Source organism: Trichinella spiralis (assembly GCF_000181795.1).
Source record: "Trichinella spiralis strain ISS 195 chromosome Unknown Scfld1557, whole genome shotgun sequence".
Taxonomy (NCBI): Eukaryota; Metazoa; Nematoda; class Enoplea; order Trichinellida; family Trichinellidae; genus Trichinella; species Trichinella spiralis.
In genome coordinates, this window is record NW_003528496.1 from 1,279,601 (window position 1) to 1,299,096 (window position 19,496).

The following is a 19,496-nucleotide window of genomic DNA, read 5'->3' on the forward strand; positions in this document are numbered from 1 at the left end:
CACATCACGACCCCGAAGAAAGGATGCATCGAATTTTTTTTTGCTTTGCTAGCAACAATAAAATTTGAATTATTCAATTGCGACGCATCTATGCAATGCACTATGCTCTAAACAACAGCTGTTTTTCGAGTAATTTAATTTTTCCACTCGCCAATATGTTGTTGTAATAAGCAGTCACAAGTGAGAACCAACTGTGCATGCATTGCGTGCACCATAAAAAAATAAAATACCCCAATAATGATAATAATATGCTTTTCATCTGACAATAAACAAAATTTATTTTTTTGAAAATAATTTCCGCACACAGAAAAAAGATTGTGCAATTTAACAAATGACAACAGTTAAAAGGAAAAGACAAATTGAGGCAGTTGATCGATAAATTTAACAAACACACATTTTTGAAAGTGTGAAGAGAATTTGACGTTCAAAACAATTTCCATTTAGCACTTTATTCAAATCTGCGCTTATTTTATGATGAACAAAAAGTAAAATATGTTCTAATAATTTTCACTTCAAAGGTAATATATACAATTTTCAACTTGGGAAAGTTGAATGACCAATAAATTTTCTTCTACGAGCAACTATAATTTTCACAAATCAACTTCAATTGCATATTTGTGTGTGCATAGGGTGTGTGCATAGGGTGTTGTTGTTTCTCATAAATTGTAAAAATTTATTAAATCACTGAGAATAAATTTTAAATATATAACACAACTATTCAAAGTAGAATAAGAGATTAAATAAGTAACTAATTGATGCAACGATTTTGAAATAAGATTTGAATCTTGCTCTCTTTCTGCTTTACATGCAGAAATCTTCTAAAAACGCAGAAAATATAGAAACAGATAAATGTCACACTGCGTTGAAAGGTGTTGAAATTTTTCAAAGCAATACATTCGAGAATTTGAAGAAATTTCAAATTCCAAAAGAAATAACACTGAAATCAGAATATCCTTCAAAAGTTAAAGTTGCAAATGAATTTTAAAAAAATTATTCAAATTTTATGATGATATGAATTCAAAATTGTAACTAAAAATATTTAAAAAAGTAAACATTTCAAAATGACAATGAAATTTGAATTCTATTTAGCTGCGTGCTATTTTCTTTTTTCACGCTATAAGATAATCATGAAGGGAGGCTATATGAAATTGTTCAACTGGAACATACACAGTTTGTTATTTTCTCTGCTCTTCTGATTGGACAGGACAAACAATTTATACTATTAGCATACTGCGATGAACAAATAAATTTATAAACTTTAAATTTAGAAACTAGATTTACATTTTTCATTAGAAAAAAAATTTTCTCATCTCAAAAAATTCCAAAAACAACAACAACAACGTTTTACAGAAGAAAAAGAATGATATTAACAAATGGTTCAAGGATATTTATTTTATGTGTGAAAGTTAGTTTCATTTTCAAACATCATTTGCATCACCATGCTTATAAAAAGCACTCAACATTGTGATACAGCACCTGTATAATAAAACAGTACAATACAATATAACAGAACAAAAATACTACGACAGTACAGTTTGTGTTAATGACCAATGCGGTAACGATAAAAATCTATAATTGCATCAGAGATAGACCACTGCAATGTCAAAATAGCTACGTAAGAAATAAAGAAAAATGTGAACGGATAAAGAAAGAAATGAACATTCTTCAAGAACGGTAACGCTGCAAAACAACAACAACAACATATTACACAAATGCATGATAAAGGTGCAAACCCAAAAATACCTGCATAGCCGAGAAATGTTATGTAAATATAGTAAGAAATTGCCACGAACCACAGCGTGTTACCAACAATGCATCCCAGAAGTGTGATGCTTCTTGCAACTAAAATCATAAAAAAGAACAGCAAACTCAAATCTATTATTTTTCCACATCAAATTCAAATCATCGTTACCTCTTCTGTTGTTTAAATTTTATATAACTTGTCAATCCGATATAATTTCAAATAAAAATTCAACACATAAAAACAATAAATCAAAATTTCTTGTACACTGCGCAATGCATTTGATAAGACAGTATACAATTCATTCAAAAAATAAAATGGAAAAGTATTAACAAATTTTAAACACAAAATTACAGTACAGCTAAGTGATCGAACTTACATGGATAGACGACCGGCAAAATTACATGAAGAAAAATCAGAACAGGAAAAAATGCGTTCAGATGAACATCAAAACAATAGCCCCATTCTACGTCTTGATCAGATGTTCTGCGGAGGAAATAGTTGCAAAAGAGCCTCAATGTAAAAGAATCCATTACTACTACATATGCATATCATTATTCTTTTTTCACATTTTCCAGTCATCATATGAAGTTCCAATTATTAAAAAAAAAGAAAAATAACCTCTTCAACAAAAAATATTATACAATTTTATATTAACTATAATTATACAACAACATTTGCAATTACAATAAACTTAAAAAATATCATAATTAAAAATATTAAATGTGAAATATATTAATCTTACCAAATGGCACTACCAAACAAAATGCCTGTTCCAATGCAATCGACAAAAACAACCCACAGAAAGAACTTTATAAAACCAGTAAACGAAAGCCATAATGATACTGCGTAAAGCACTGACGACACTACAATAACAATTTGATACAGCAAAAACTGAGAAAAAAAGAATTTCACTGCATTTGAAAATCTTTCCAAATTTTCTTGATTTTAATTCGCAAGATTTCAAAACTGCTTCAGTATAACTAAGAAACTATCTTTAAAATATTATAATTTTATTCGACAGTGGATCAAGTAATTTCGTCATAAAAAGCAATCACCACCAATTACAGCATTGATGAAATTTCAAAAATAAAGCACTTTACTTACAGAATAATGCAGCACTAAGCATAACCAAAAATGCTGGATCGTCTCTTGCCCACTGATCTTTCGTTCCTGAATAGAATTTCAAATGATAAATACAATAAAATAATTTATTCTTAAATAAAAATACTTTTTCTGTACATAAAATTTCTGTACACTTTTTGTGGAGATACCAATAAATATAACATTTGCCAAATAGCAAATTCAAAATCCATGTGTTTAAAGTTCACCAAACGTCGAAAATAGCGGGACAATTTTGCAAAAGCAGTCATTTGCACGTGCTGAAAACAACCATCGGCACGGCTAGACCGAGAGGATCGGGCACTTGCAACACTCGATGGACAATATTTAAAAGATTCTCCTATGAAAAAAGCAGTCAAAACTAAAATAATTATTCAAAAACATACTTCCTAAAGAATTCGGTGAATACAGGGAACTGGAACCTTCATACAAAGAATATCGCGAAGACATCCTTTCTGTCATTTTACCACCAAAAATGATCGACTGGCGCTAAAGCGCAATCTGGAATGTGTTAGAAGCATCGTTAAATATAATGTGAAAATCAATTATCTTACTGCAACGGATGTGAATTACAAGTGTTGCACATCAAATACTGCCCATTCACAAAATCTAATAAAATTAGCACATGCTTTATCTCAAAATTAAACAAAAAACATTAAAATAGGATTAGCATAACTGATTTATAACAATGCAGGGTTCACTATATTATTAACGAATTCAAATTGATGCCATACGATAAGGAAAATGAAATACATAAAACTGAGTTAAAAAAATATTTCAAAATACACATATTACTAAATTTCAAAACTGCATTACTTATAATAATGAAAATCATATAATGATCAAAGACTAGACATACCAATGACTAAAATATAATAAAAAGGTTAACGCATTACTATGTTAATAAAAAAAAAGCTCAAACTTTTTCGCCAGATGAAGAGCATTTAATTCAAACAACATCAATATTATAAAAAGCAACTTAAAATGAAGTACAGTATAAACTACAGTAAACAGCACAAAAAAGTTTTATTTTTTTCAAGTTAATATTCATAACTATTTTTATTCACTAGCTTTGTGAACTGCAAAAATTCTCTTTTAAACTCACTTTTGGGTAAAATACAATTCCAAATAGCTTATCGCATGTAAAACATAATTATATTAAGAATTTAAAGATTAAATGAATTCATTTTTATTGCAATAAATTTGTTTTCATAAAACAAATAAACTGCTACATAAAAATTCTAATTTTATTAGTGCAGCTATTGTATTGTAAAATCACGGGTGTATTAAACTATTTAAATGATATGTAGTTATATTATCTCGGATATGTAGTTTTATTAATTGAATTACTGATGTCAAAATATCTTTAGCTTGAACTTGAAGATCTTTTTCTGTGAGTGGACTGTATTGACTTTCACGATAGGTAATTCAAACACATGGGATAGGATGATTCGCCTAATTCGCACGTAAGAGAAGAATTCAACAAAGAGACAAAATCAGGGATTTATTCAAGCGTCCTCGAGGCAATGTTTTCTTCAAAGTGTCCATTTTCCAGTTTCCTCAATCATATTTATAGCGGGGGTGTTGATTTCACTCCAATTCTGATAGGTTATATTCCCTGGATTGGTTATTAATTAGCGTAATTTTGGCAGTGATCCATCTCTGTATCAGACATCGGGGGCTTTGTTCTGATCTTCCGTTGTGTCATTACTGGTTAATCTTGATGTGTCGAGGGCAGTTGACCATCGGAGTCGTGACAGCCGTATGGCAGAGGCGCTGACCCTTGGACCGATTAACTGTGGTTCTGTTCTTTGCAGTTTAATGCCCCATCAGTGGAAGCTGGCGGGTCTCATTGCGTTTCAGGGCCAACGCGACGGTCATCGGAGCTTGGGTTGGCCTTTTGACAATTCTCACGCTTATTCGACAACATCCAACACAGCAGAAGGAATAACAGCTCAACAAGGTGGAATATTTTATTAGAACGAACTGACGACGGTCACCAAGATGAAACCAAAACCACAACAAAATCAACAAACTCCACTTCCACCAATAATCCTAATGATCTCCACGTCGTGCTGTTTCTACCTGTTGCAATATATACAAAGTGGGTGCAGGGAGTAGGTGCGCATACCGGTGGTTTCGCCTCTTCTTCAGCCGGATCTGGCACAAAGCGAGCGTTGCTGTCTTCCCCTGATTGTTACAACAGTTTGAGAAAAACATCTGAATCAAATTAATTAGATCAGCGCTGAAGATGTTGTTTTGCCCACGGGCATTTATATTTTAATTAGAAGGTATTGAGAAAAGATTTTACAGCTGAAACGTTTTCCTAACAATTATTCCATTTATAATAAAATTTTGAAATACTTGTGTAGCCCCGGTAGCGCAGTAGGTAGCGCGTGAGTCTCATAATCTCAAGGTCGAGGGTTCGATCCCCTCCCGAGGCATCGTTTTTCAACTATTCATAAACCTGCTAAGTTGACATGTCAATTCATTGTTTAAACATAAGCTGCCAAGTGCTAAAGAGTAATCACATGCTAAATCCAATAATTTATTATGCATTATTATATTGTATTATGATTATTAGATTTAACAGACATCCATTTTGCAGTTACAAATATTGTACATAAAATATATAAATATAGGCTTTACAGTAAGAATTTTTAACTTAGTCCAATTTGGAAATATGACACTTGAGGTTGCAAACTTTATTATTTGACGTTATGGATATTCATTTTATATATAAAGTGATATAACAAAGAATAACTAAAAACGCACAATTGTAGCCTGCATATTTCACACTTCACATAATCAAAATTATGACTGATTCAACAAATGAATATCATAATTTTCCATATTATCATTGTATCAAAACTTTTCTGCTTCGCTCTGAGTTTGTTTTGTTTTCTTCGTTATCCATAATCTTTGTAATTAATACAGCTTCTGCCTAAAGCATATCAATAAAACAAAATAAAATAAAGTGCAATACGATCCTTCAAATTCATATCTTAATAAAAATACGCTGCCCAACAACATATAAAATAAAATCCCAATTTAATTACTGATAAAATATTGAATTACCTGCAATTCTAAAAGTCTATCCTTTGCAGCCGAAATGACTTCTTGTAAATATCTACGAACAATTTTTAACTGCTGGCGCTTCTCAATTAGATTAAAAGTATCCATATTCAATTTTTTAATGTCAATTAAAGTTACAATTACACTTGATACAGTAGGAAAAGTACTTTCAAGCTCGATAACGAGGAACAACAATATCAACAACAAGTATTTCGTATACTTTTGCATTTTAATTATATTCATAATTTATATAAATATACAAAACATGTTTATATCAGATAATTATGCATAAATAATTTAATTTTGAAGTTGTTGATATCTCCAATATGTTGCGGCATAGTTGGCGAACTTTAATTACTTTTACAAATGGCTGTTAAATAAAGGATTCGTTCAAATTTTAAAAATTCCATTAAATGTTTTGTGGCTCAGTTTCCCGACAGTTAAGCATTATTTCACTTTGAAAACTATCGAATCCATTCAACTTTTTAGATTTGATTTGCCTATTTTATAAATATAATTTCAATTGTGAGCTCATTGATTCAAACCTTTTACTTTATAATTAGCTAAAATACTTTTCCATTTCATTGGTTCAAATGTTCCATTTAGGGTTACGTAATTATAATAGTAGTGATGTAACATTAATGCATCATTCTGCAAAACATAGAAGCCACACATGAAAAGAAGAGAAAACTGAACCAAGAAATGTTAAATAAGCATGTTTATCTAAGTCATTCCTTTGTTTTCATAATTCGACACGTAATGGGATTTTCGATGGCAACAAAGCTAGTCTCGTTCACTAGCTTGACAATGAAGAAAGTTGTACAGAGATCATCATCAGTCAGGTCAAGATTCAGCAACTAACATTCTTTGCTTTTTGCTTCGTTTGGTAAAATAATTTTGAAATGCAACAGATCCTTCTTGATCTGCAATATTGAACATTTGCTTATCATTTTAATACAACAATTGCAACTTGAATGCTTAGTCAACCCAGTAGTCAGTTTACTTTAGATAATGAAAAACAAAGGTAATACAATTTAAACAAAATCTATAACCACGAATGGTTATTTTAAACCAAATTGCATATTCGTATTTTTTATTTAAATAAAGCATAACACGAAAAACAACAACTCTGGTGAACAGGACCGTAAGAAAGATTGGAAAGATTAAAGATAAAATTCGTTTGCAAACCAGAAACATTTTCAGATCAGGCAGGAAATCTGAAAAGCATCTCGATGCTAACAAAAATTAGCAGTTGCCAGTTCTAGTTTTAACTCAGAATTGCAGCTTTGGACAATTCATTGCTTGTTGACTTTCCCATTGCATTAAAATCGCCTTTAGCTACTCTTCAGAACATTTTTTGACAATTGGAAAAGCATCTTATACATAAATCTCATATAATTGCCTGCTAAAACGTAATTTATCTCATGAACTCAGATAAATAAATGTAAAACACTTTGAAAGCAGAAAGGAAGCGATAGACCGCACCAAGCAGAATAGCAGATAAAGCTGCTTCAAATTCACTCTTCAGTGGACATCGCATACTTTGATGTTAGCATTTGTGCGCTATTTGTGTGTGATTAATAATCTTCTGTCAACATCAACAAAAGGCATTGGTGACACAAGAAATATCACAAGTTGATCTTCTATTGTAGATAAAGTGAGAAATGAAAACTAAATGTTGTTGCAAAAGGGTTATTTAAAATGGAATTTAAAACTCTCAAATTCATTTTCGGTTGGTCCTGCGTTCGAGAGTTATTTGAATCATTTTCTGTTCTGTTCCTTGTTATGGGTGATGTCTCTGAGCTACATTTTGTACCAAATTCTAGCGGAAGTGTCTCTCGTTTTTGAAGGAAGAGCATACAAATACATATGAGATACACCAGTAAACAGAAGAAACATTGGGTTCGCTCAAAAGTATGCGCTAAATGTACAGTGTGTGTACTTCGTTATTAAGGGTTAGTTTATTTTGGTATATGACAAAGAAGGATGCAAGGGTGCCATATGGACAAATCTGGATGTGACAGCTGTGGGTTTGGTCCAGTTCGGTATTGTTGTTGTTGCTGTTGGCTAGTGAAAAGTAAAAATCACTTTTTGTTGTTTTTTCTGAATTGTTGCTATCGCATTTGGTATGATGTCACTGTATTACAATAAAATAGAGAACAATGATAAAAATTATTTTCGGAAATGCTGATCATGAAAAAGTATGAACTTCACCACAAATAATATATTCAAATAACCAAAATTTCAAAGAATGACGAAACTTCATAAATTTTGATTGAAACAGACGCAATAAAATTTTTAAATAATATTTTCATTATTAATGTTACGTCACTACTATTATAATTACGTAATCGTAAATGGAATATTTGAAGCAATGAAATGAAAAAGTATTTTAACTAATCATAAAGTGAAAAGTTTGAATCAATGAGCACTTAGACAATGCAAACTAATAAGACAACGACATGAAGGTCCAATAAAATAGCGCGGTTAACGACCAGTAAGAAAACGGGGTCGAAATTTTACCCGACTGGACCATCCCATGAATGAAAGAATATACACAATGCCTATGAAATCTTTACGGAAGTCGACATATGATGCAATGCAAACTTCATAAGACAATGATTCCTTATAAACCTAGCAGTCACTCTAAATGTAATTTGTTCGTGATTAAATTTTAGTGATTCTATGAAGCTTTACATTGTATGAGTATTAAAGTAGCGTCAATGCCATTGATTAGAATTTACTAATTAGTATTAAATTAGTAAATTTAATAAATCAACAACGGTCTAAACAGATGAAGCATTTTTTAAATTCATTCGTTTCACATAACTTTTCAGCATCTGCATAACATTTGACTCCAAGTTTTCAGGTACCGTTTTCTTTCCTAAAAATATGAATTTTAATTTAAAGTTTACAACCAGTTCATAAATCCTAAAATTACATCACAAATATATTAAAGCTAAATAGAAAATAAAAATTTTGTAAATATATACGGTTTGATGCTAACTACAAGCACGGAATATTTATAACTTTCACATATTACCTGTTATCCAGTAATATATGTCCCATTCGTTATATTCGCCATTAATTAATTGGTCGTATGTATTTAAATCATCGGCAGTAAGCGAATTTACATGTTCTTCATAAAATTTACTAAAAATAAAATGCTATAACAAAGGAAAGTAATAGTTGGAAATAACTAAAGTTAAATAAAATTGTTATAAGAGAAAAATAAAGCACACCCCAATATTAAGTCGTTTTCAAGAATGCCACGCTTCTTGCTTTGATACAGAAGTCGTGCTCGTTTAGTTTCTAATGAAGAATTTTTATGTTCTCTAAATTGATTATAAGAAGTCGTAGAGCTAAATAACCGGAAATTAACACAAAACTTTCTCAACAAATTTGGTAAATTTGACATATTAGAATAAAAAATACCGTATAATGCTCATCAGGTTAAATTTTTTTAATTTCAATAAATAAAAAAACAGAGAGAATAAACAGTCTAAAAAAATTATATTTATTTATATGGAATCGTTTTTAGAAATTCCAATGATATTAACTGCTTCTAAATTTTCTGTTGCCGACTTTTCTGTCGTCGGCAGCTCGACGCTCAGGTTAATAATGGACTGTATTTGATTCGGCGGGAATTCAATTCTCCCAGCGACGTAATAAACTTATTACGTCGGTCTACACGAACTCTCAATTAGTTCGTTCTGGTAGCCTAGATAAGCTCCGCTCAACTAGTTCACAGAGAACTATTCGTCGAACGCGTCAATTCAATACAAGGGTTAAAGTGAATCCTTTACTCTTGTAGTCACAAATACAATACAAAAAAACGACACGCTCGTCTCAAAAATGGCAAATCTAGCACTACTCGATCACACGTTGTTTACACGATTACAACGACAATACTACTACAGTACACTTTTGATGGTCAGGTATTAATCATTTCTTACTGTCTGTAACATACTCCCCCCGCGATGGGCGAAGTCCATCAGCATCTATTGCCGGTTCTAGTAAACGTAATTTACGTACTGATCGATTGTACGTTCCTTTGAGTGTCTTGACCTTCACTGTTCGAACTACTCCATCGCTTCCGGGGTACACTTCGATGACTCTTGCCATTGGCCACATGTGAGTCGGAACGTCGTCTTCAGAGACCAAAACGATGTCTCCGACGTGTGGTTCTTGTTTGCTTTTCGTCCATTTCTTCCTCTGTGATAAGTTTACGACATACTCGTTTTTCCAACGTTTCCACAGGTTGTCTACCAATGTTCGCCTGTACTTCCACCGTCTGGACAGTTCTTTTGTAGTCGGGTCTCCGTACGGGGGATCGTTATCTTCACCATGTGGTATTTCGTGTACGTTTCGGTATTCACGTCCGATTAGAAAATGGAAGGGTGTCAGGGGGTTCGGGTCGTTAGGATCGTCTCCTACGAAAGTCAAAGGTCTGCTGTTGATACGTGCTTCTATCTCACAAAGCACTGTCCGCAACTCGTCTTCTTCCAGCCGTGTGTTCCCCAACACTTTCTTCAATGATTCCTTTACCGTTCGTACTATTCTTTCCCAATAACCACCATTCCAAGGTGCTCTCTCGGTGATATATTTCCACTTTATTCGGTTTACAGTCAGGGCGGCTCTAATTTCAGACCACTGATTCTCACTAAACAAGTCTCGCAGTTCTTGATCTGCTTGTTTGAAGGTTTTGAAATTATCTGACTGTACAAGAACCGGGTATCCTCGTCTCGCCGCGAATCGGTGAAACGCGTTTAGAAATTGTTTCGTCGTCATGGATGTCACTAGCTCGAGATGTATAGCACGCGTGACCATACATGTAAACAAACATATGTATGTCTTCACATGATTGTTTCTCATTTTGATATACACCGGTCCAGCAAAGTCTATACCAATGCGTTCAAAGGGTGCAGCAACTGTCACGCGGTCCATCGGAAGATCATTCATTATCGGTTCGTATGGTCTTGCAGACTGTCTTTTACAAATTCGACATTGTCTAACAATTCTTTTCACGGAGCTTCTACCTTTCAAGACCCAAAATCGCTGGCGTAAGTCGGTCAGGGTCTGTTCCGTGCCGGCATGCAGTGATCGCTCATGGACCCTTTTGATAAGCAGCATCACTACCGGATGTGTTGATGGTAGAAGGATGGGATGTTTCCTTTCTGCGTCCATGTCAGAATTTTGGAGGCGTCCTCCGACTCTTAGCAGTCCGTTTGCATCCAGATATGGATTGAATCTAACTAATTTACCTTCTGGATTTTTTCCAGATTGAACGGCGGCTAGTTCCTTCTCGAAAGCCTCACGTTGAACTGTCAGCAACCAAAAATTCTCTGCTTTGTCTAGCTCTTCTACGGTCAGTTCTGTGAACTTTCTTTCGTGTAGAGGTAGCTGTAGATTTCTAAAGAAACGAAAACAAAACGCAGTGACTCTTACCAGTTTTTCGAAGTTGCTGAAACGTGACGGTTCCAATCGATCGTTCTTCTCAATCACAGAAACGGCCAATGTCGTGATCTTGTTTCTGGCTTCAACGCTTGACGTGATCTTAGATTGATCTACTCTTACGGATTTCTTTGGCCAGTTATCTACCGGAAAAGATAACCATGGGGGACCTTCCCACCAAAGTTGACTTTCTTCTAAACTCTTTAACGAACATCCTCTGCTTAGCATGTCTGCAGGGTTTTCGGCGGTTGGGCAATAACGCCACACATTGGCTTCTGTTAGCTGTTGAATCGATTCAACACGGTTTCTTACAAAGGTCTTCCATTTGACAGCAGGGCTTTTTATCCACGAAAGCGCTACTTCACTGTCGGACCAGCAAACTATCTCGTCGATCTCAATTGACAATTGTTTTCCTACATACGTCACTAGTCTAGCATAAACTAAAGCGGCCAACTCATCATCACACGATAGTAGGATATCATTTCTTTCAGCTGGTGATTCTGTTTCAGGTTGATCCATGATTCCGATCGACTTTAATTCCCCAAATCTGTGATGCTTTTCGTAATCGCATCGTGGTCGCACATCTATACGCATCACTTTAACAGTGTCGGTATAGTTCGTTCTCGAATCTTGACCACAAATGATCCATCCAAGTGTGGATCGCAGAGCTACTAGCCATTCGTCAACGACAGATCTTCTATCATCTTCTATGAAATGGTAGTAATAATCGATTCCGATTAGAATGTCGACATCGCAACGACCACGTGGGAAATCGTCAGCTAAGTTCAAGTCTTTCGCATGTTCCCACATTGCCGGTGGATTTTCTTCCAATGCGTCACAAATCCGATTGACACAGTAGGCGTTGATCTGTTTGGCCTGACTATTAGGAGTAATTCCTTTTAGCGAAAAGGAGACTCTTCGTAGCTTCTTGTGGCAGGTGTTGTTTCCCAGTGTGGATATGCACACCCGTTCACTCAATCCAGTCAGTCCTAGGCTGTCGGCAATTCCCTTTGTCACGAACGAGCGTTGTGATCCTGTGTCGAACAAACATATAACTTTCGTATAGTTACCGTTCGGTGTGTATAAGTACGCTTTAGCTGTTTGCAAATACGTCCTATCTCGGGTGTCTCTTGTTCTATTGGCACACACCCTAACAGCGTTTGTTGGTTCACTCACATCGGTCGGTGTTGTTTCTGGGCTCTTCTCACTACGCTCATCTCCATGTGGGGTGCAGTTTTCCTCAGTTGCCCTCACGTTTCTATCTTCTGAAAGTAGTCGGTGTAAGCCGACCGAAGTCACATTCCTCGAATTGCGACTGCGTTTGCAATCAGTCGATCGATGTCCTTGTCGCAGGCAGCGAAAACATAACCCATATTTTTTCGCTAATGCCCAACGTTCCGGTCTCGTAGCCTTTAAAAACAAGGGACATCCTTCTGCATGGTGATTCTCTCGGCAAATGGAGCAAAGGTTTCCCGGCGCTACACTCGTGGAAAGGACCTTGTTGGAGTGTTGATGCTCTTTCTTCTTTATCTCGACTCCATCTCGTCTCCCGTACTTGTGGTTGTCCTGATGTACTCGTGCTTCGATTTCTGCATGTTTGTGCAAGAATACAAAGAACGTCTCGACTTCGTTTAGATCATCCTCAGACTCCAGAATTTTATCTTCCCACAAGCTTAGTATCTTCTTAGGAAGGAGCCGTTTGCAGAGTGTCAGAATGATATCTGACGCAAACTGGTTCCCTAACGTATCTCTGTTCAATGCTCTCAGAGATCTCACGTGAGTCACCAGCTCATCGTGCAATTCACGCAATGTCCTATCTCTGTTTGATCTAAGATCCGCGATGGCTTGGATGTGATGCTCGATTACTCGTTTCGGGTTTCCGAATCGAGATACGAGTGCTTGCCTGGCAATTGGGTAATTGTCCTGCGTGACCGCGTACCCATCTATTGTTTTCAACCCTTCACCTTCCAATAAGGATCTCAGGTATATAAATTTCGTCACATCCGCAAGCTCGGCGTTATCATGAATTCCTGCATTGAACTGTTCCCAAAATGATGGGAAGTCAAGGACCTTGCCTGTAAACTTAGGAATACTCCAAGTCGGAAGTTTGGCCGATGCTGAATTCGGGCTCGACTTCTTGGAGTCTATAGGTTCGGTATTCGTCTCCAAATACCTCTCCGCTCTGCCACGGGCTGAGCGTATTTCCCTTTCGAAATCCATCCACCTTTGAGTTTCCTTCTCTATTTCATCGTCATCAGTAATGACGGCTTCCACCGCATCCTGCGCTTCTTGACAACGTTCTAAGAGTTTAGATATTGAATCTAAGGTCATCTTGACGTCTATCCGTGAATCCGGTTGACGTATCAACGCGTCGAGGTCTTGGCAAAGGCGATTCATTCGCCCTTTCAAGCAGTTACGGCGACGGTTCAACTTAGCATAATCCATAGCTGCTCTCAAAATCCGGCTCGGAGGACCAGAAATGTTGCCGACTTTTCTGTCGTCGGCAGCTCGACGCTCAGGTTAATAATGGACTGTATTTGATTCGGCGGGAATTCAATTCTCCCAGCGACGTAATAAACTTATTACGTCGGTCTACACGAACTCTCAATTAGTTCGTTCTGGTAGCCTAGATAAGCTCCGCTCAACTAGTTCACAGAGAACTATTCGTCGAACGCGTCAATTCAATACAAGGGTTAAAGTGAATCCTTTACTCTTGTAGTCACAAATACAATACAAAAAAACGACACGCTCGTCTCAAAAATGGCAAATCTAGCACTACTCGATCACACGTTGTTTACACGATTACAACGACAATACTACTACAGTACACTTTCGATGGTCAGGTATTAATCATTTCTTACTGTCTGTAACATTTTCTTTTGGAAATGAATATTGTAACGGGCCGCTCCCTCGAGCATGCTCGTCCGCTTCTTCCACCAGATTATTTGTGCGTCCGTCGCTATTTGGCGACGGGCCGGTATTAACCGGCGCATTTCCTTCCCTTTCCGTCTCGAGCTTTCCTGATGGCATAGCGACAATCAAACGACAAACAATGAGTATATACTTCATTAAACAATCAAAAATCAAAGACCGGCGACGATGATATATCGAAAACCGCTTCCTTGGCAACTTGCCAACTCTCTTGTACACATGTCAACAACCACTACCGTACTCCGCCTCCGATCTTCATGTCCAATTCTTCATACGATAGCTTTAGCTTTCCTCCTCTTCGTTTTCTGCAGGAAAAATTTCCTTAGCTCGGTCCATGTCCGCTACAATATGAATAAATTCTATATGAAAAAATTTTCTTTTGGCCGTGCTTATAATTAACAGAGGCGTATAAGACAATCATGCAGCATATCAAATAACCCTGAAGCTTTATGGCTATTTTGTTTGACTGACTGGATTTCTTAAGCCCTAATTTTTATCTTCTCGATCTCTTGACTAGTGTTAGGTTAGTTTCGTCGTATCAGCAATGTCGTTATTTTCTGCTTCGTTTCTGTTGGCGACAGAGATCTGTAGCCAACGAGGCAGTGGACTGTAGGTTTTTCTTTGGCGGCAGGTCAAATCAATTGTGATAGCCTAACCGCAATACTACCCACGTTCGTTCACGAACGTGTAACAAATAAGACAAACAAACAGCGGACACCGGTTTTATTCCACGAAAGTGAGAACTTATCAATGGACACAAATGAACAGAGACTAAACACCACACAGACACCAACGACAATCACACAGCACAGTAAGGATCGCTGACAAAACCGCCGCTTCTTTTCACGCTTCCGCGTCACACGCCCACAGTAACCCCCTACTGTAATGATTGTCAAGTATTGATGTCTTCAGTTTCCAACATTCTCCCCCCAGATGGACCCTGGTCCATCACGAGGATTGGGCCGGCTCCACCAAGATCAGTGACCTCACTGATCTAGTGATCATCCCGTTGGAAATCTTCACTCGTGCTGAACGAGCGACTCCGTCGATGCCGTCTTGAAGTTCAGTGATTCTTCCGAGTGCCCACTGACTCCTGGGAAGGTTCTGTTCTGCCACCAGCACGATATCTCCAACCCTCGGCTGCTGCTGAAGTTGCTTCCACTTTCCGCGCGCTAAGAGAGTTACCAAGTACTCTCGCTTCCAACGAGACCACAGGTGTTCCACCATCTTCCTTTGGTACCTCCAGCGGCGGTGCAGCAAGGTCAAACTACGGCTGTCTCCTCGGACTGGCCGACCATGATGGTCCCGGTCAGGCAAGGCGGACAACTCTCTTCCAATGAGGAAGTGTGCTGGGGTGAGAGCCAGATCGTCGTCTGCCCGGTCGCTTACGATCGTCAGAGGCCGATCATTGATCCTGGCCTCGATCTCGCAGAGCACCGTCCGCAGCTCCTCCGGGTCTGCTCTACTCCGTCCCAGGACCTTGGTCAGTGCCACTTTCACCGATCTCACAAGCCGTTCCCCATGTCCTCCACACCACGGTGCTCTTTCGGTTATGAACCTCCACTCGATGTTTTCGTCGGCGAGAGTTCGCTGAGCCACCACCCAGTTGTGGTTGCGGAAGAGCGGCTTCGAGAAACTTCCGGCTAGGCTGAGTCGCTTTTGAGCGACAAGGTAATTATTTGGCAGGGTACTGCAGTTCCTTTTCCAAAGGAGGCAGACAGTATACCGCACGCCATCAAACGAGAGGTTCTGCTCGAACTCTTCTCGTTCCAAGCCAGACAGAGATTGTTCTTCCCCGGATGAGATCCCAATGGCTTCGAGCTCCCAGAATTTCCGCAGTAGCTGGTCACATTCTGTGTCGGCGGATTTGTCGGCTGCGACTGTTGGGGACGGGATCTGTGAAGCTGTTTGTGGACCACAGATCACCCATCCGAGGCAGGTCTCAACGGCCACCGGATCATCATCACCTCCTCGGACGATAGTCGACCCCAGCATTCTGAAGAAGTGATCGACGCCGATCACGACATGCACAGTCAGTTCTTCTTCCTCTTCGTCTGCCAGTCCCAAATCACGCAAATGAGGCCAGCCCCGTGCAGATATTCATGGCTGGAAGATGTCGTCTCAGAGAGTCTTCGTCGTCAGTGCCTCGATCAGCTTACGAGGTCCACCGGACAAGGGGCTCAGGTGGAAGTGCACGAGCATCGACTCCTGCAGCTCCTTGCTTCCACCACCAAATCCGTGAACCGTCATTGAGAGCTTCTCTCCTCTCAGACCGAGCTCCTGTGCCACATCCTCTCTGATGAAAGACCGTTCAGCTCCTGTATCAAACAGGCAGTTGACGACCATCCTCCCATCACCGTTGCCATGAGCAAACGCGCGGACGATCTGCAACCGGGCTCTGCCTGACTTAATCCGTGAAGCCAAGTTCACGTTCACCGGGTTCCCTTCTCCCTTCCTCTGATCCTTTTCGAGCGGTGGATCGGAGGACACCTCGCTCAACCGCGAGGTTCCGGGTTCACCGCTATTCCCGTTCTTCGGCTTCTCATCTCCACCTCGACCACACTCTTTCGCCACATGTCCTGGTTCTAGGCAGTGAAAGCACAAGCCCGCTTTCCTCATCAACGCTCGGCGTTGGCGACCTGCCGCCTTCCAAATTGCTGGACAATCCGACGCTCGGTGTGAGCCTCTACAGACAAGGCAACGGTCTGTTACTGAGACTTGGAGATGTGTGGCGGTTTTTCCGTGCTCCCCGAGATTAGTGGTCTTCTGTGGCGTCCGAGCCACACTCGAGGGCATACCGCTACTGACAAGTGACGATGGACGGTGACCATGCTGCATCAGTTCCGCTTGATTCCGGAGGAACTGCATGAATCGTGACAAGTCAGACTGAGCTGACTCATCTTCCATCGTTTGCTCGTCCCACTTGATCCTGGCCTGCTCCGGAAGTAACTCGCGAGCAACCGTGATCAAGCACTCAGCGGCTGTCAACGCTTCTGTGCGTGGATCCTTTCCTAATGCAGTCAATGCATCTACGTTCCGGTCTATGTGGTTGCTGAGGGCTTTCACATCCCATTCTCTTGTTGGTGTTTCGACGAGGTTCAGCAGCAATCTTCGCGTCGCCACAACTGGCCTATCGAATCGCTCCTTGAGTCTGCGAACCGCTACTTGATAGTCAGCGTTCGCCGCGCTCAAACCTGCTATCGCTCCGAGAGCGTCGCCAGTCAAGCAATCACGCAGGTAAACGAGCTTAACCGCATCCGATAGATCCCTTTGTTGATGAACGCTGCTCTCGAATTGATCCCAGAATTCCCGAAACTTCGTGACATCTCCATCGAACTTCGGGAGAGCACACCGCGGTAGGCGTACGTATCTGTCGGCTTCGGCCGATCTTATGCTGCCCGGTACCCCATCCACCGCTCGCAGTTCATCAATCAAGGTCTGAGCTTTCGCTTTGCTCTGTCTGAAAGACTGCCGAAACTTCGCCCATTCGTCCATCGCGGAATCTACTTCGTCGTCATTGAGGGTTGTCTCGAATTCCTCTTGAGACTCCTCTACCTGACGGTAATGTTCTTCCGAGGTCCGAAGTTGCTCTTCGATCTCCCGCAATGCAGCGCGTTCCTCAAGTAACTGATCCAACTCATCCAGCAACTTGATTAAGCGCCTTTTCCCGAGATCCAACTTCTTCGGAAGAGAAAGTGATTTCACTTTCGACATGGCTTTGATCACGTAAAGCTATCCACAGGGTCGCTGTTTAATCTACTTCCTGGTTCAACTTCGGTAGAACCAACGCTCCGGCTCGGAGGACCAAAATGTTGGCGACAGAGATCTGTAGCCAACGAGGCAGTGGACTGTAGGTTTTTCTTTGGCGGCAGGTCAAATCAATTGTGATAGCCTAACCGCAATACTACCCACGTTCGTTCACGAACGTGTAACAAATAAGACAAACAAACAGCGGACACCGGTTTTATTCCACGAAAGTGAGAACTTATCAATGGACACAAATGAACAGAGACTAAACACCACACAGACACCAACGACAATCACACAGCACAGTAAGGATCGCTGACAAAACCGCCGCTTCTTTTCACGCTTCCGCGTCACACGCCCACAGTAACCCCCTACTGTAATGATTGTCAAGTATTGATGTCTTCAGTTTCCAACAGTTTCAATCCACTTAGTCCACTGTTGAATTTTATTGTTCATGTCGTCGTCTGTGCTTCTATTTATGATAATTTATGCTATTTTCTATTTTTGATCATCATTTATGTTGTTCACGGCAACGCGGGCCGTGAACTCTTCCGATAAACGGTAGTGGACCATATATTCTGAATCTAGCGTCAACTCAAGCTTGGCGAGTGCCGAAACAATACAAGACACATATAACGAGAGAGAAGAAGCTGTATTTTTCACGCTGAAACGCAGCACAACGATCAACAAACTGGAACTACAGTACTATGATATACAGGTTCGAAATTCTACAGTATCCATTGTTCCGTCGGGAACATCCCCCAAACCCTGATCAGCTCGTGGTTCCCTGGGAGGATTGCCGGGTGTTGCATGGACGCCGACAGGTCTGAGTTTGCCAAACGCCCGCCTCCCCCCTCCCCCCCCGCGCTCATCCAGGTAGGGGTCGAGCTATACAAACATCAAACCCCAAGCAAATTTATTAATAAACTTATAATTTTAAATTGCTAGTCAGCCTTTAAATGTATAATTTAGCTACTACTAATATACATATAGAAGATAAACAGTAAAACTTAGAATTAAAAAGTGACCATTAAAAAGAAACCAAAATTTGACAAATAGAATGCATGAAAATGACAACCAGTAAAATTTAGTCACCCAACAGCGAGTAAAATTCATCTCAACAACAACTAATGAAATTTAGCCACCGTGTGAACCAATAAAATTCAAAACCAATCAGAGTTCTACGCAAAATTTGCAACCAATCAAAGTGTGAAGCGGCATGTCTTTGATGTATACTCCGGGTTTACCCCGGGCCGTGCTCGGGGTCTTCCTGCCTCTGCGGCCATGTTTGCGGCGGTCCTGCGAGACATCTTGGACCGTGCCACCATTGGTCTCCCGCTGCTAGCTTCGTCACAGCCACGCCTGGCTCAGCCAGTCAGCTAGTTATCCTTCCCTGGGCAGTGCCTCCAGGACGCCGGTTCAACCA

At 39.4% G+C, this 19,496-nt stretch overlaps 6 protein-coding genes and 1 non-coding gene across 7 annotated transcripts; 2 read left to right on the forward strand and 5 right to left on the reverse strand.

The window, feature by feature from the left end:
* Positions 1–1,540: 1,540 nt before the first annotated feature.
* Tsp_04856 (protein unc-50) lies at positions 1,541–3,325 on the reverse strand. Its single transcript, XM_003369393.1, has 7 exons — positions 3,250–3,325; positions 2,973–3,203; positions 2,849–2,914; positions 2,487–2,607; positions 2,121–2,254; positions 1,744–1,842; positions 1,541–1,680 (listed from the first exon to the last, which is right to left on the reverse strand). Exons 1-7 carry the CDS (start codon positions 3,323–3,325, stop codon positions 1,541–1,543), a joined length of 867 nt encoding a protein of 288 aa, XP_003369441.1.
* A 1,302-nt stretch (positions 3,326–4,627) lies between these two features.
* Tsp_04857 (conserved hypothetical protein) lies at positions 4,628–5,097 on the forward strand. Its single transcript, XM_003369394.1, is given in 2 exon segments — positions 4,628–4,826; positions 4,844–5,097. The coding sequence occupies 2 exon segments, from the start codon at positions 4,628–4,630 to the stop codon at positions 5,095–5,097; spliced, it is 453 nt and encodes a 150-aa protein (XP_003369442.1).
* A 137-nt stretch (positions 5,098–5,234) lies between these two features.
* On the forward strand, positions 5,235–5,307 carry Tsp_04858. Its single transcript has one exon. It is a non-coding gene; the product is annotated as a tRNA-Met (tRNA).
* Positions 5,308–5,720: 413 nt separating this feature from the next.
* On the reverse strand, positions 5,721–6,046 carry Tsp_04859 (conserved hypothetical protein). The gene is made up of 2 exons (XM_003369395.1): positions 5,942–6,046; positions 5,721–5,807 (listed from the first exon to the last, which is right to left on the reverse strand). Exons 1-2 carry the CDS (start codon positions 6,044–6,046, stop codon positions 5,721–5,723), a joined length of 192 nt encoding a protein of 63 aa, XP_003369443.1.
* A 2,678-nt stretch (positions 6,047–8,724) lies between these two features.
* Positions 8,725–13,837, reverse strand: Tsp_04860 (putative integrase core domain protein). Its single transcript, XM_003369396.1, has 3 exons — positions 9,909–13,837; positions 8,982–9,091; positions 8,725–8,822 (listed from the first exon to the last, which is right to left on the reverse strand). Exons 1-3 carry the CDS (start codon positions 13,835–13,837, stop codon positions 8,725–8,727), a joined length of 4,137 nt encoding a protein of 1,378 aa, XP_003369444.1.
* A 1,434-nt stretch (positions 13,838–15,271) lies between these two features.
* Tsp_04861 (zinc knuckle protein) lies at positions 15,272–18,037 on the reverse strand. The gene is made up of 2 exons (XM_003369397.1): positions 16,483–18,037; positions 15,272–16,377 (listed from the first exon to the last, which is right to left on the reverse strand). Exons 1-2 carry the CDS (start codon positions 18,035–18,037, stop codon positions 15,272–15,274), a joined length of 2,661 nt encoding a protein of 886 aa, XP_003369445.1.
* Positions 18,038–18,568: 531 nt separating this feature from the next.
* Positions 18,569–19,398, reverse strand: Tsp_04862 (conserved hypothetical protein). Its single transcript, XM_003369398.1, has 3 exons — positions 19,318–19,398; positions 18,803–18,958; positions 18,569–18,775 (listed from the first exon to the last, which is right to left on the reverse strand). The coding sequence occupies exons 1-3, from the start codon at positions 19,396–19,398 to the stop codon at positions 18,569–18,571; spliced, it is 444 nt and encodes a 147-aa protein (XP_003369446.1).
* Between the last annotated feature and the right edge of the window lie 98 nt (positions 19,399–19,496).

Excerpts from the sequence above, each read along its gene's own strand:
- Tsp_04856 (XM_003369393.1), bottom strand. The coding sequence starts at position 3,325 with ATGACAGAAAGGATGTCTTCGCGATATTCTTTGTATGAAGGTTCCAGT. Across the intron at positions 2,255-2,486 it reads TTGTTTGGTAGTGCCATTTG|GCTCTTTTGCAACTATTTCC; the intron begins GTAAGATTAATA and ends TTTTACATTGAG. Across the intron at positions 1,681-1,743 it reads AACATTTCTCGGCTATGCAG|CGTTACCGTTCTTGAAGAAT; the intron begins GTATTTTTGGGT and ends GTTGTTTTGCAG.
- Tsp_04857 (XM_003369394.1), top strand. The coding sequence starts at position 4,628 with ATGGCAGAGGCGCTGACCCTTGGACCGATTAACTGTGGTTCTGTTCTT.
- Tsp_04859 (XM_003369395.1), bottom strand. The coding sequence starts at position 6,046 with ATGGATACTTTTAATCTAATTGAGAAGCGCCAGCAGTTAAAAATTGTT. Across the intron at positions 5,808-5,941 it reads ATAGACTTTTAGAATTGCAG|GCAGAAGCTGTATTAATTAC; the intron begins GTAATTCAATAT and ends GATATGCTTTAG.
- Tsp_04860 (XM_003369396.1), bottom strand. The coding sequence starts at position 13,837 with ATGGATTATGCTAAGTTGAACCGTCGCCGTAACTGCTTGAAAGGGCGA. Across the intron at positions 9,092-9,908 it reads CTTCGCCCATCGCGGGGGGA|TAAATTTTATGAAGAACATG; the intron begins GTATGTTACAGA and ends TTTTATTTTTAG. Across the intron at positions 8,823-8,981 it reads CATATATTACTGGATAACAG|GAAAGAAAACGGTACCTGAA; the intron begins GTAATATGTGAA and ends TCATATTTTTAG.
- Tsp_04861 (XM_003369397.1), bottom strand. The coding sequence starts at position 18,037 with ATGTCGAAAGTGAAATCACTTTCTCTTCCGAAGAAGTTGGATCTCGGG. Across the intron at positions 16,378-16,482 it reads CCCCTTGTCCGGTGGACCTC|ACGAAGAGGAAGAAGAACTG; the intron begins GTAAGCTGATCG and ends TGGGACTGGCAG.
- Tsp_04862 (XM_003369398.1), bottom strand. The coding sequence starts at position 19,398 with ATGGTGGCACGGTCCAAGATGTCTCGCAGGACCGCCGCAAACATGGCC. Across the intron at positions 18,959-19,317 it reads GACCCCGAGCACGGCCCGGG|CTCGACCCCTACCTGGATGA; the intron begins GTAAACCCGGAG and ends ATGTTTGTATAG. Across the intron at positions 18,776-18,802 it reads CCGACGGAACAATGGATACT|TACTGTAGTTCCAGTTTGTT; the intron begins GTAGAATTTCGA and ends TGTATATCATAG.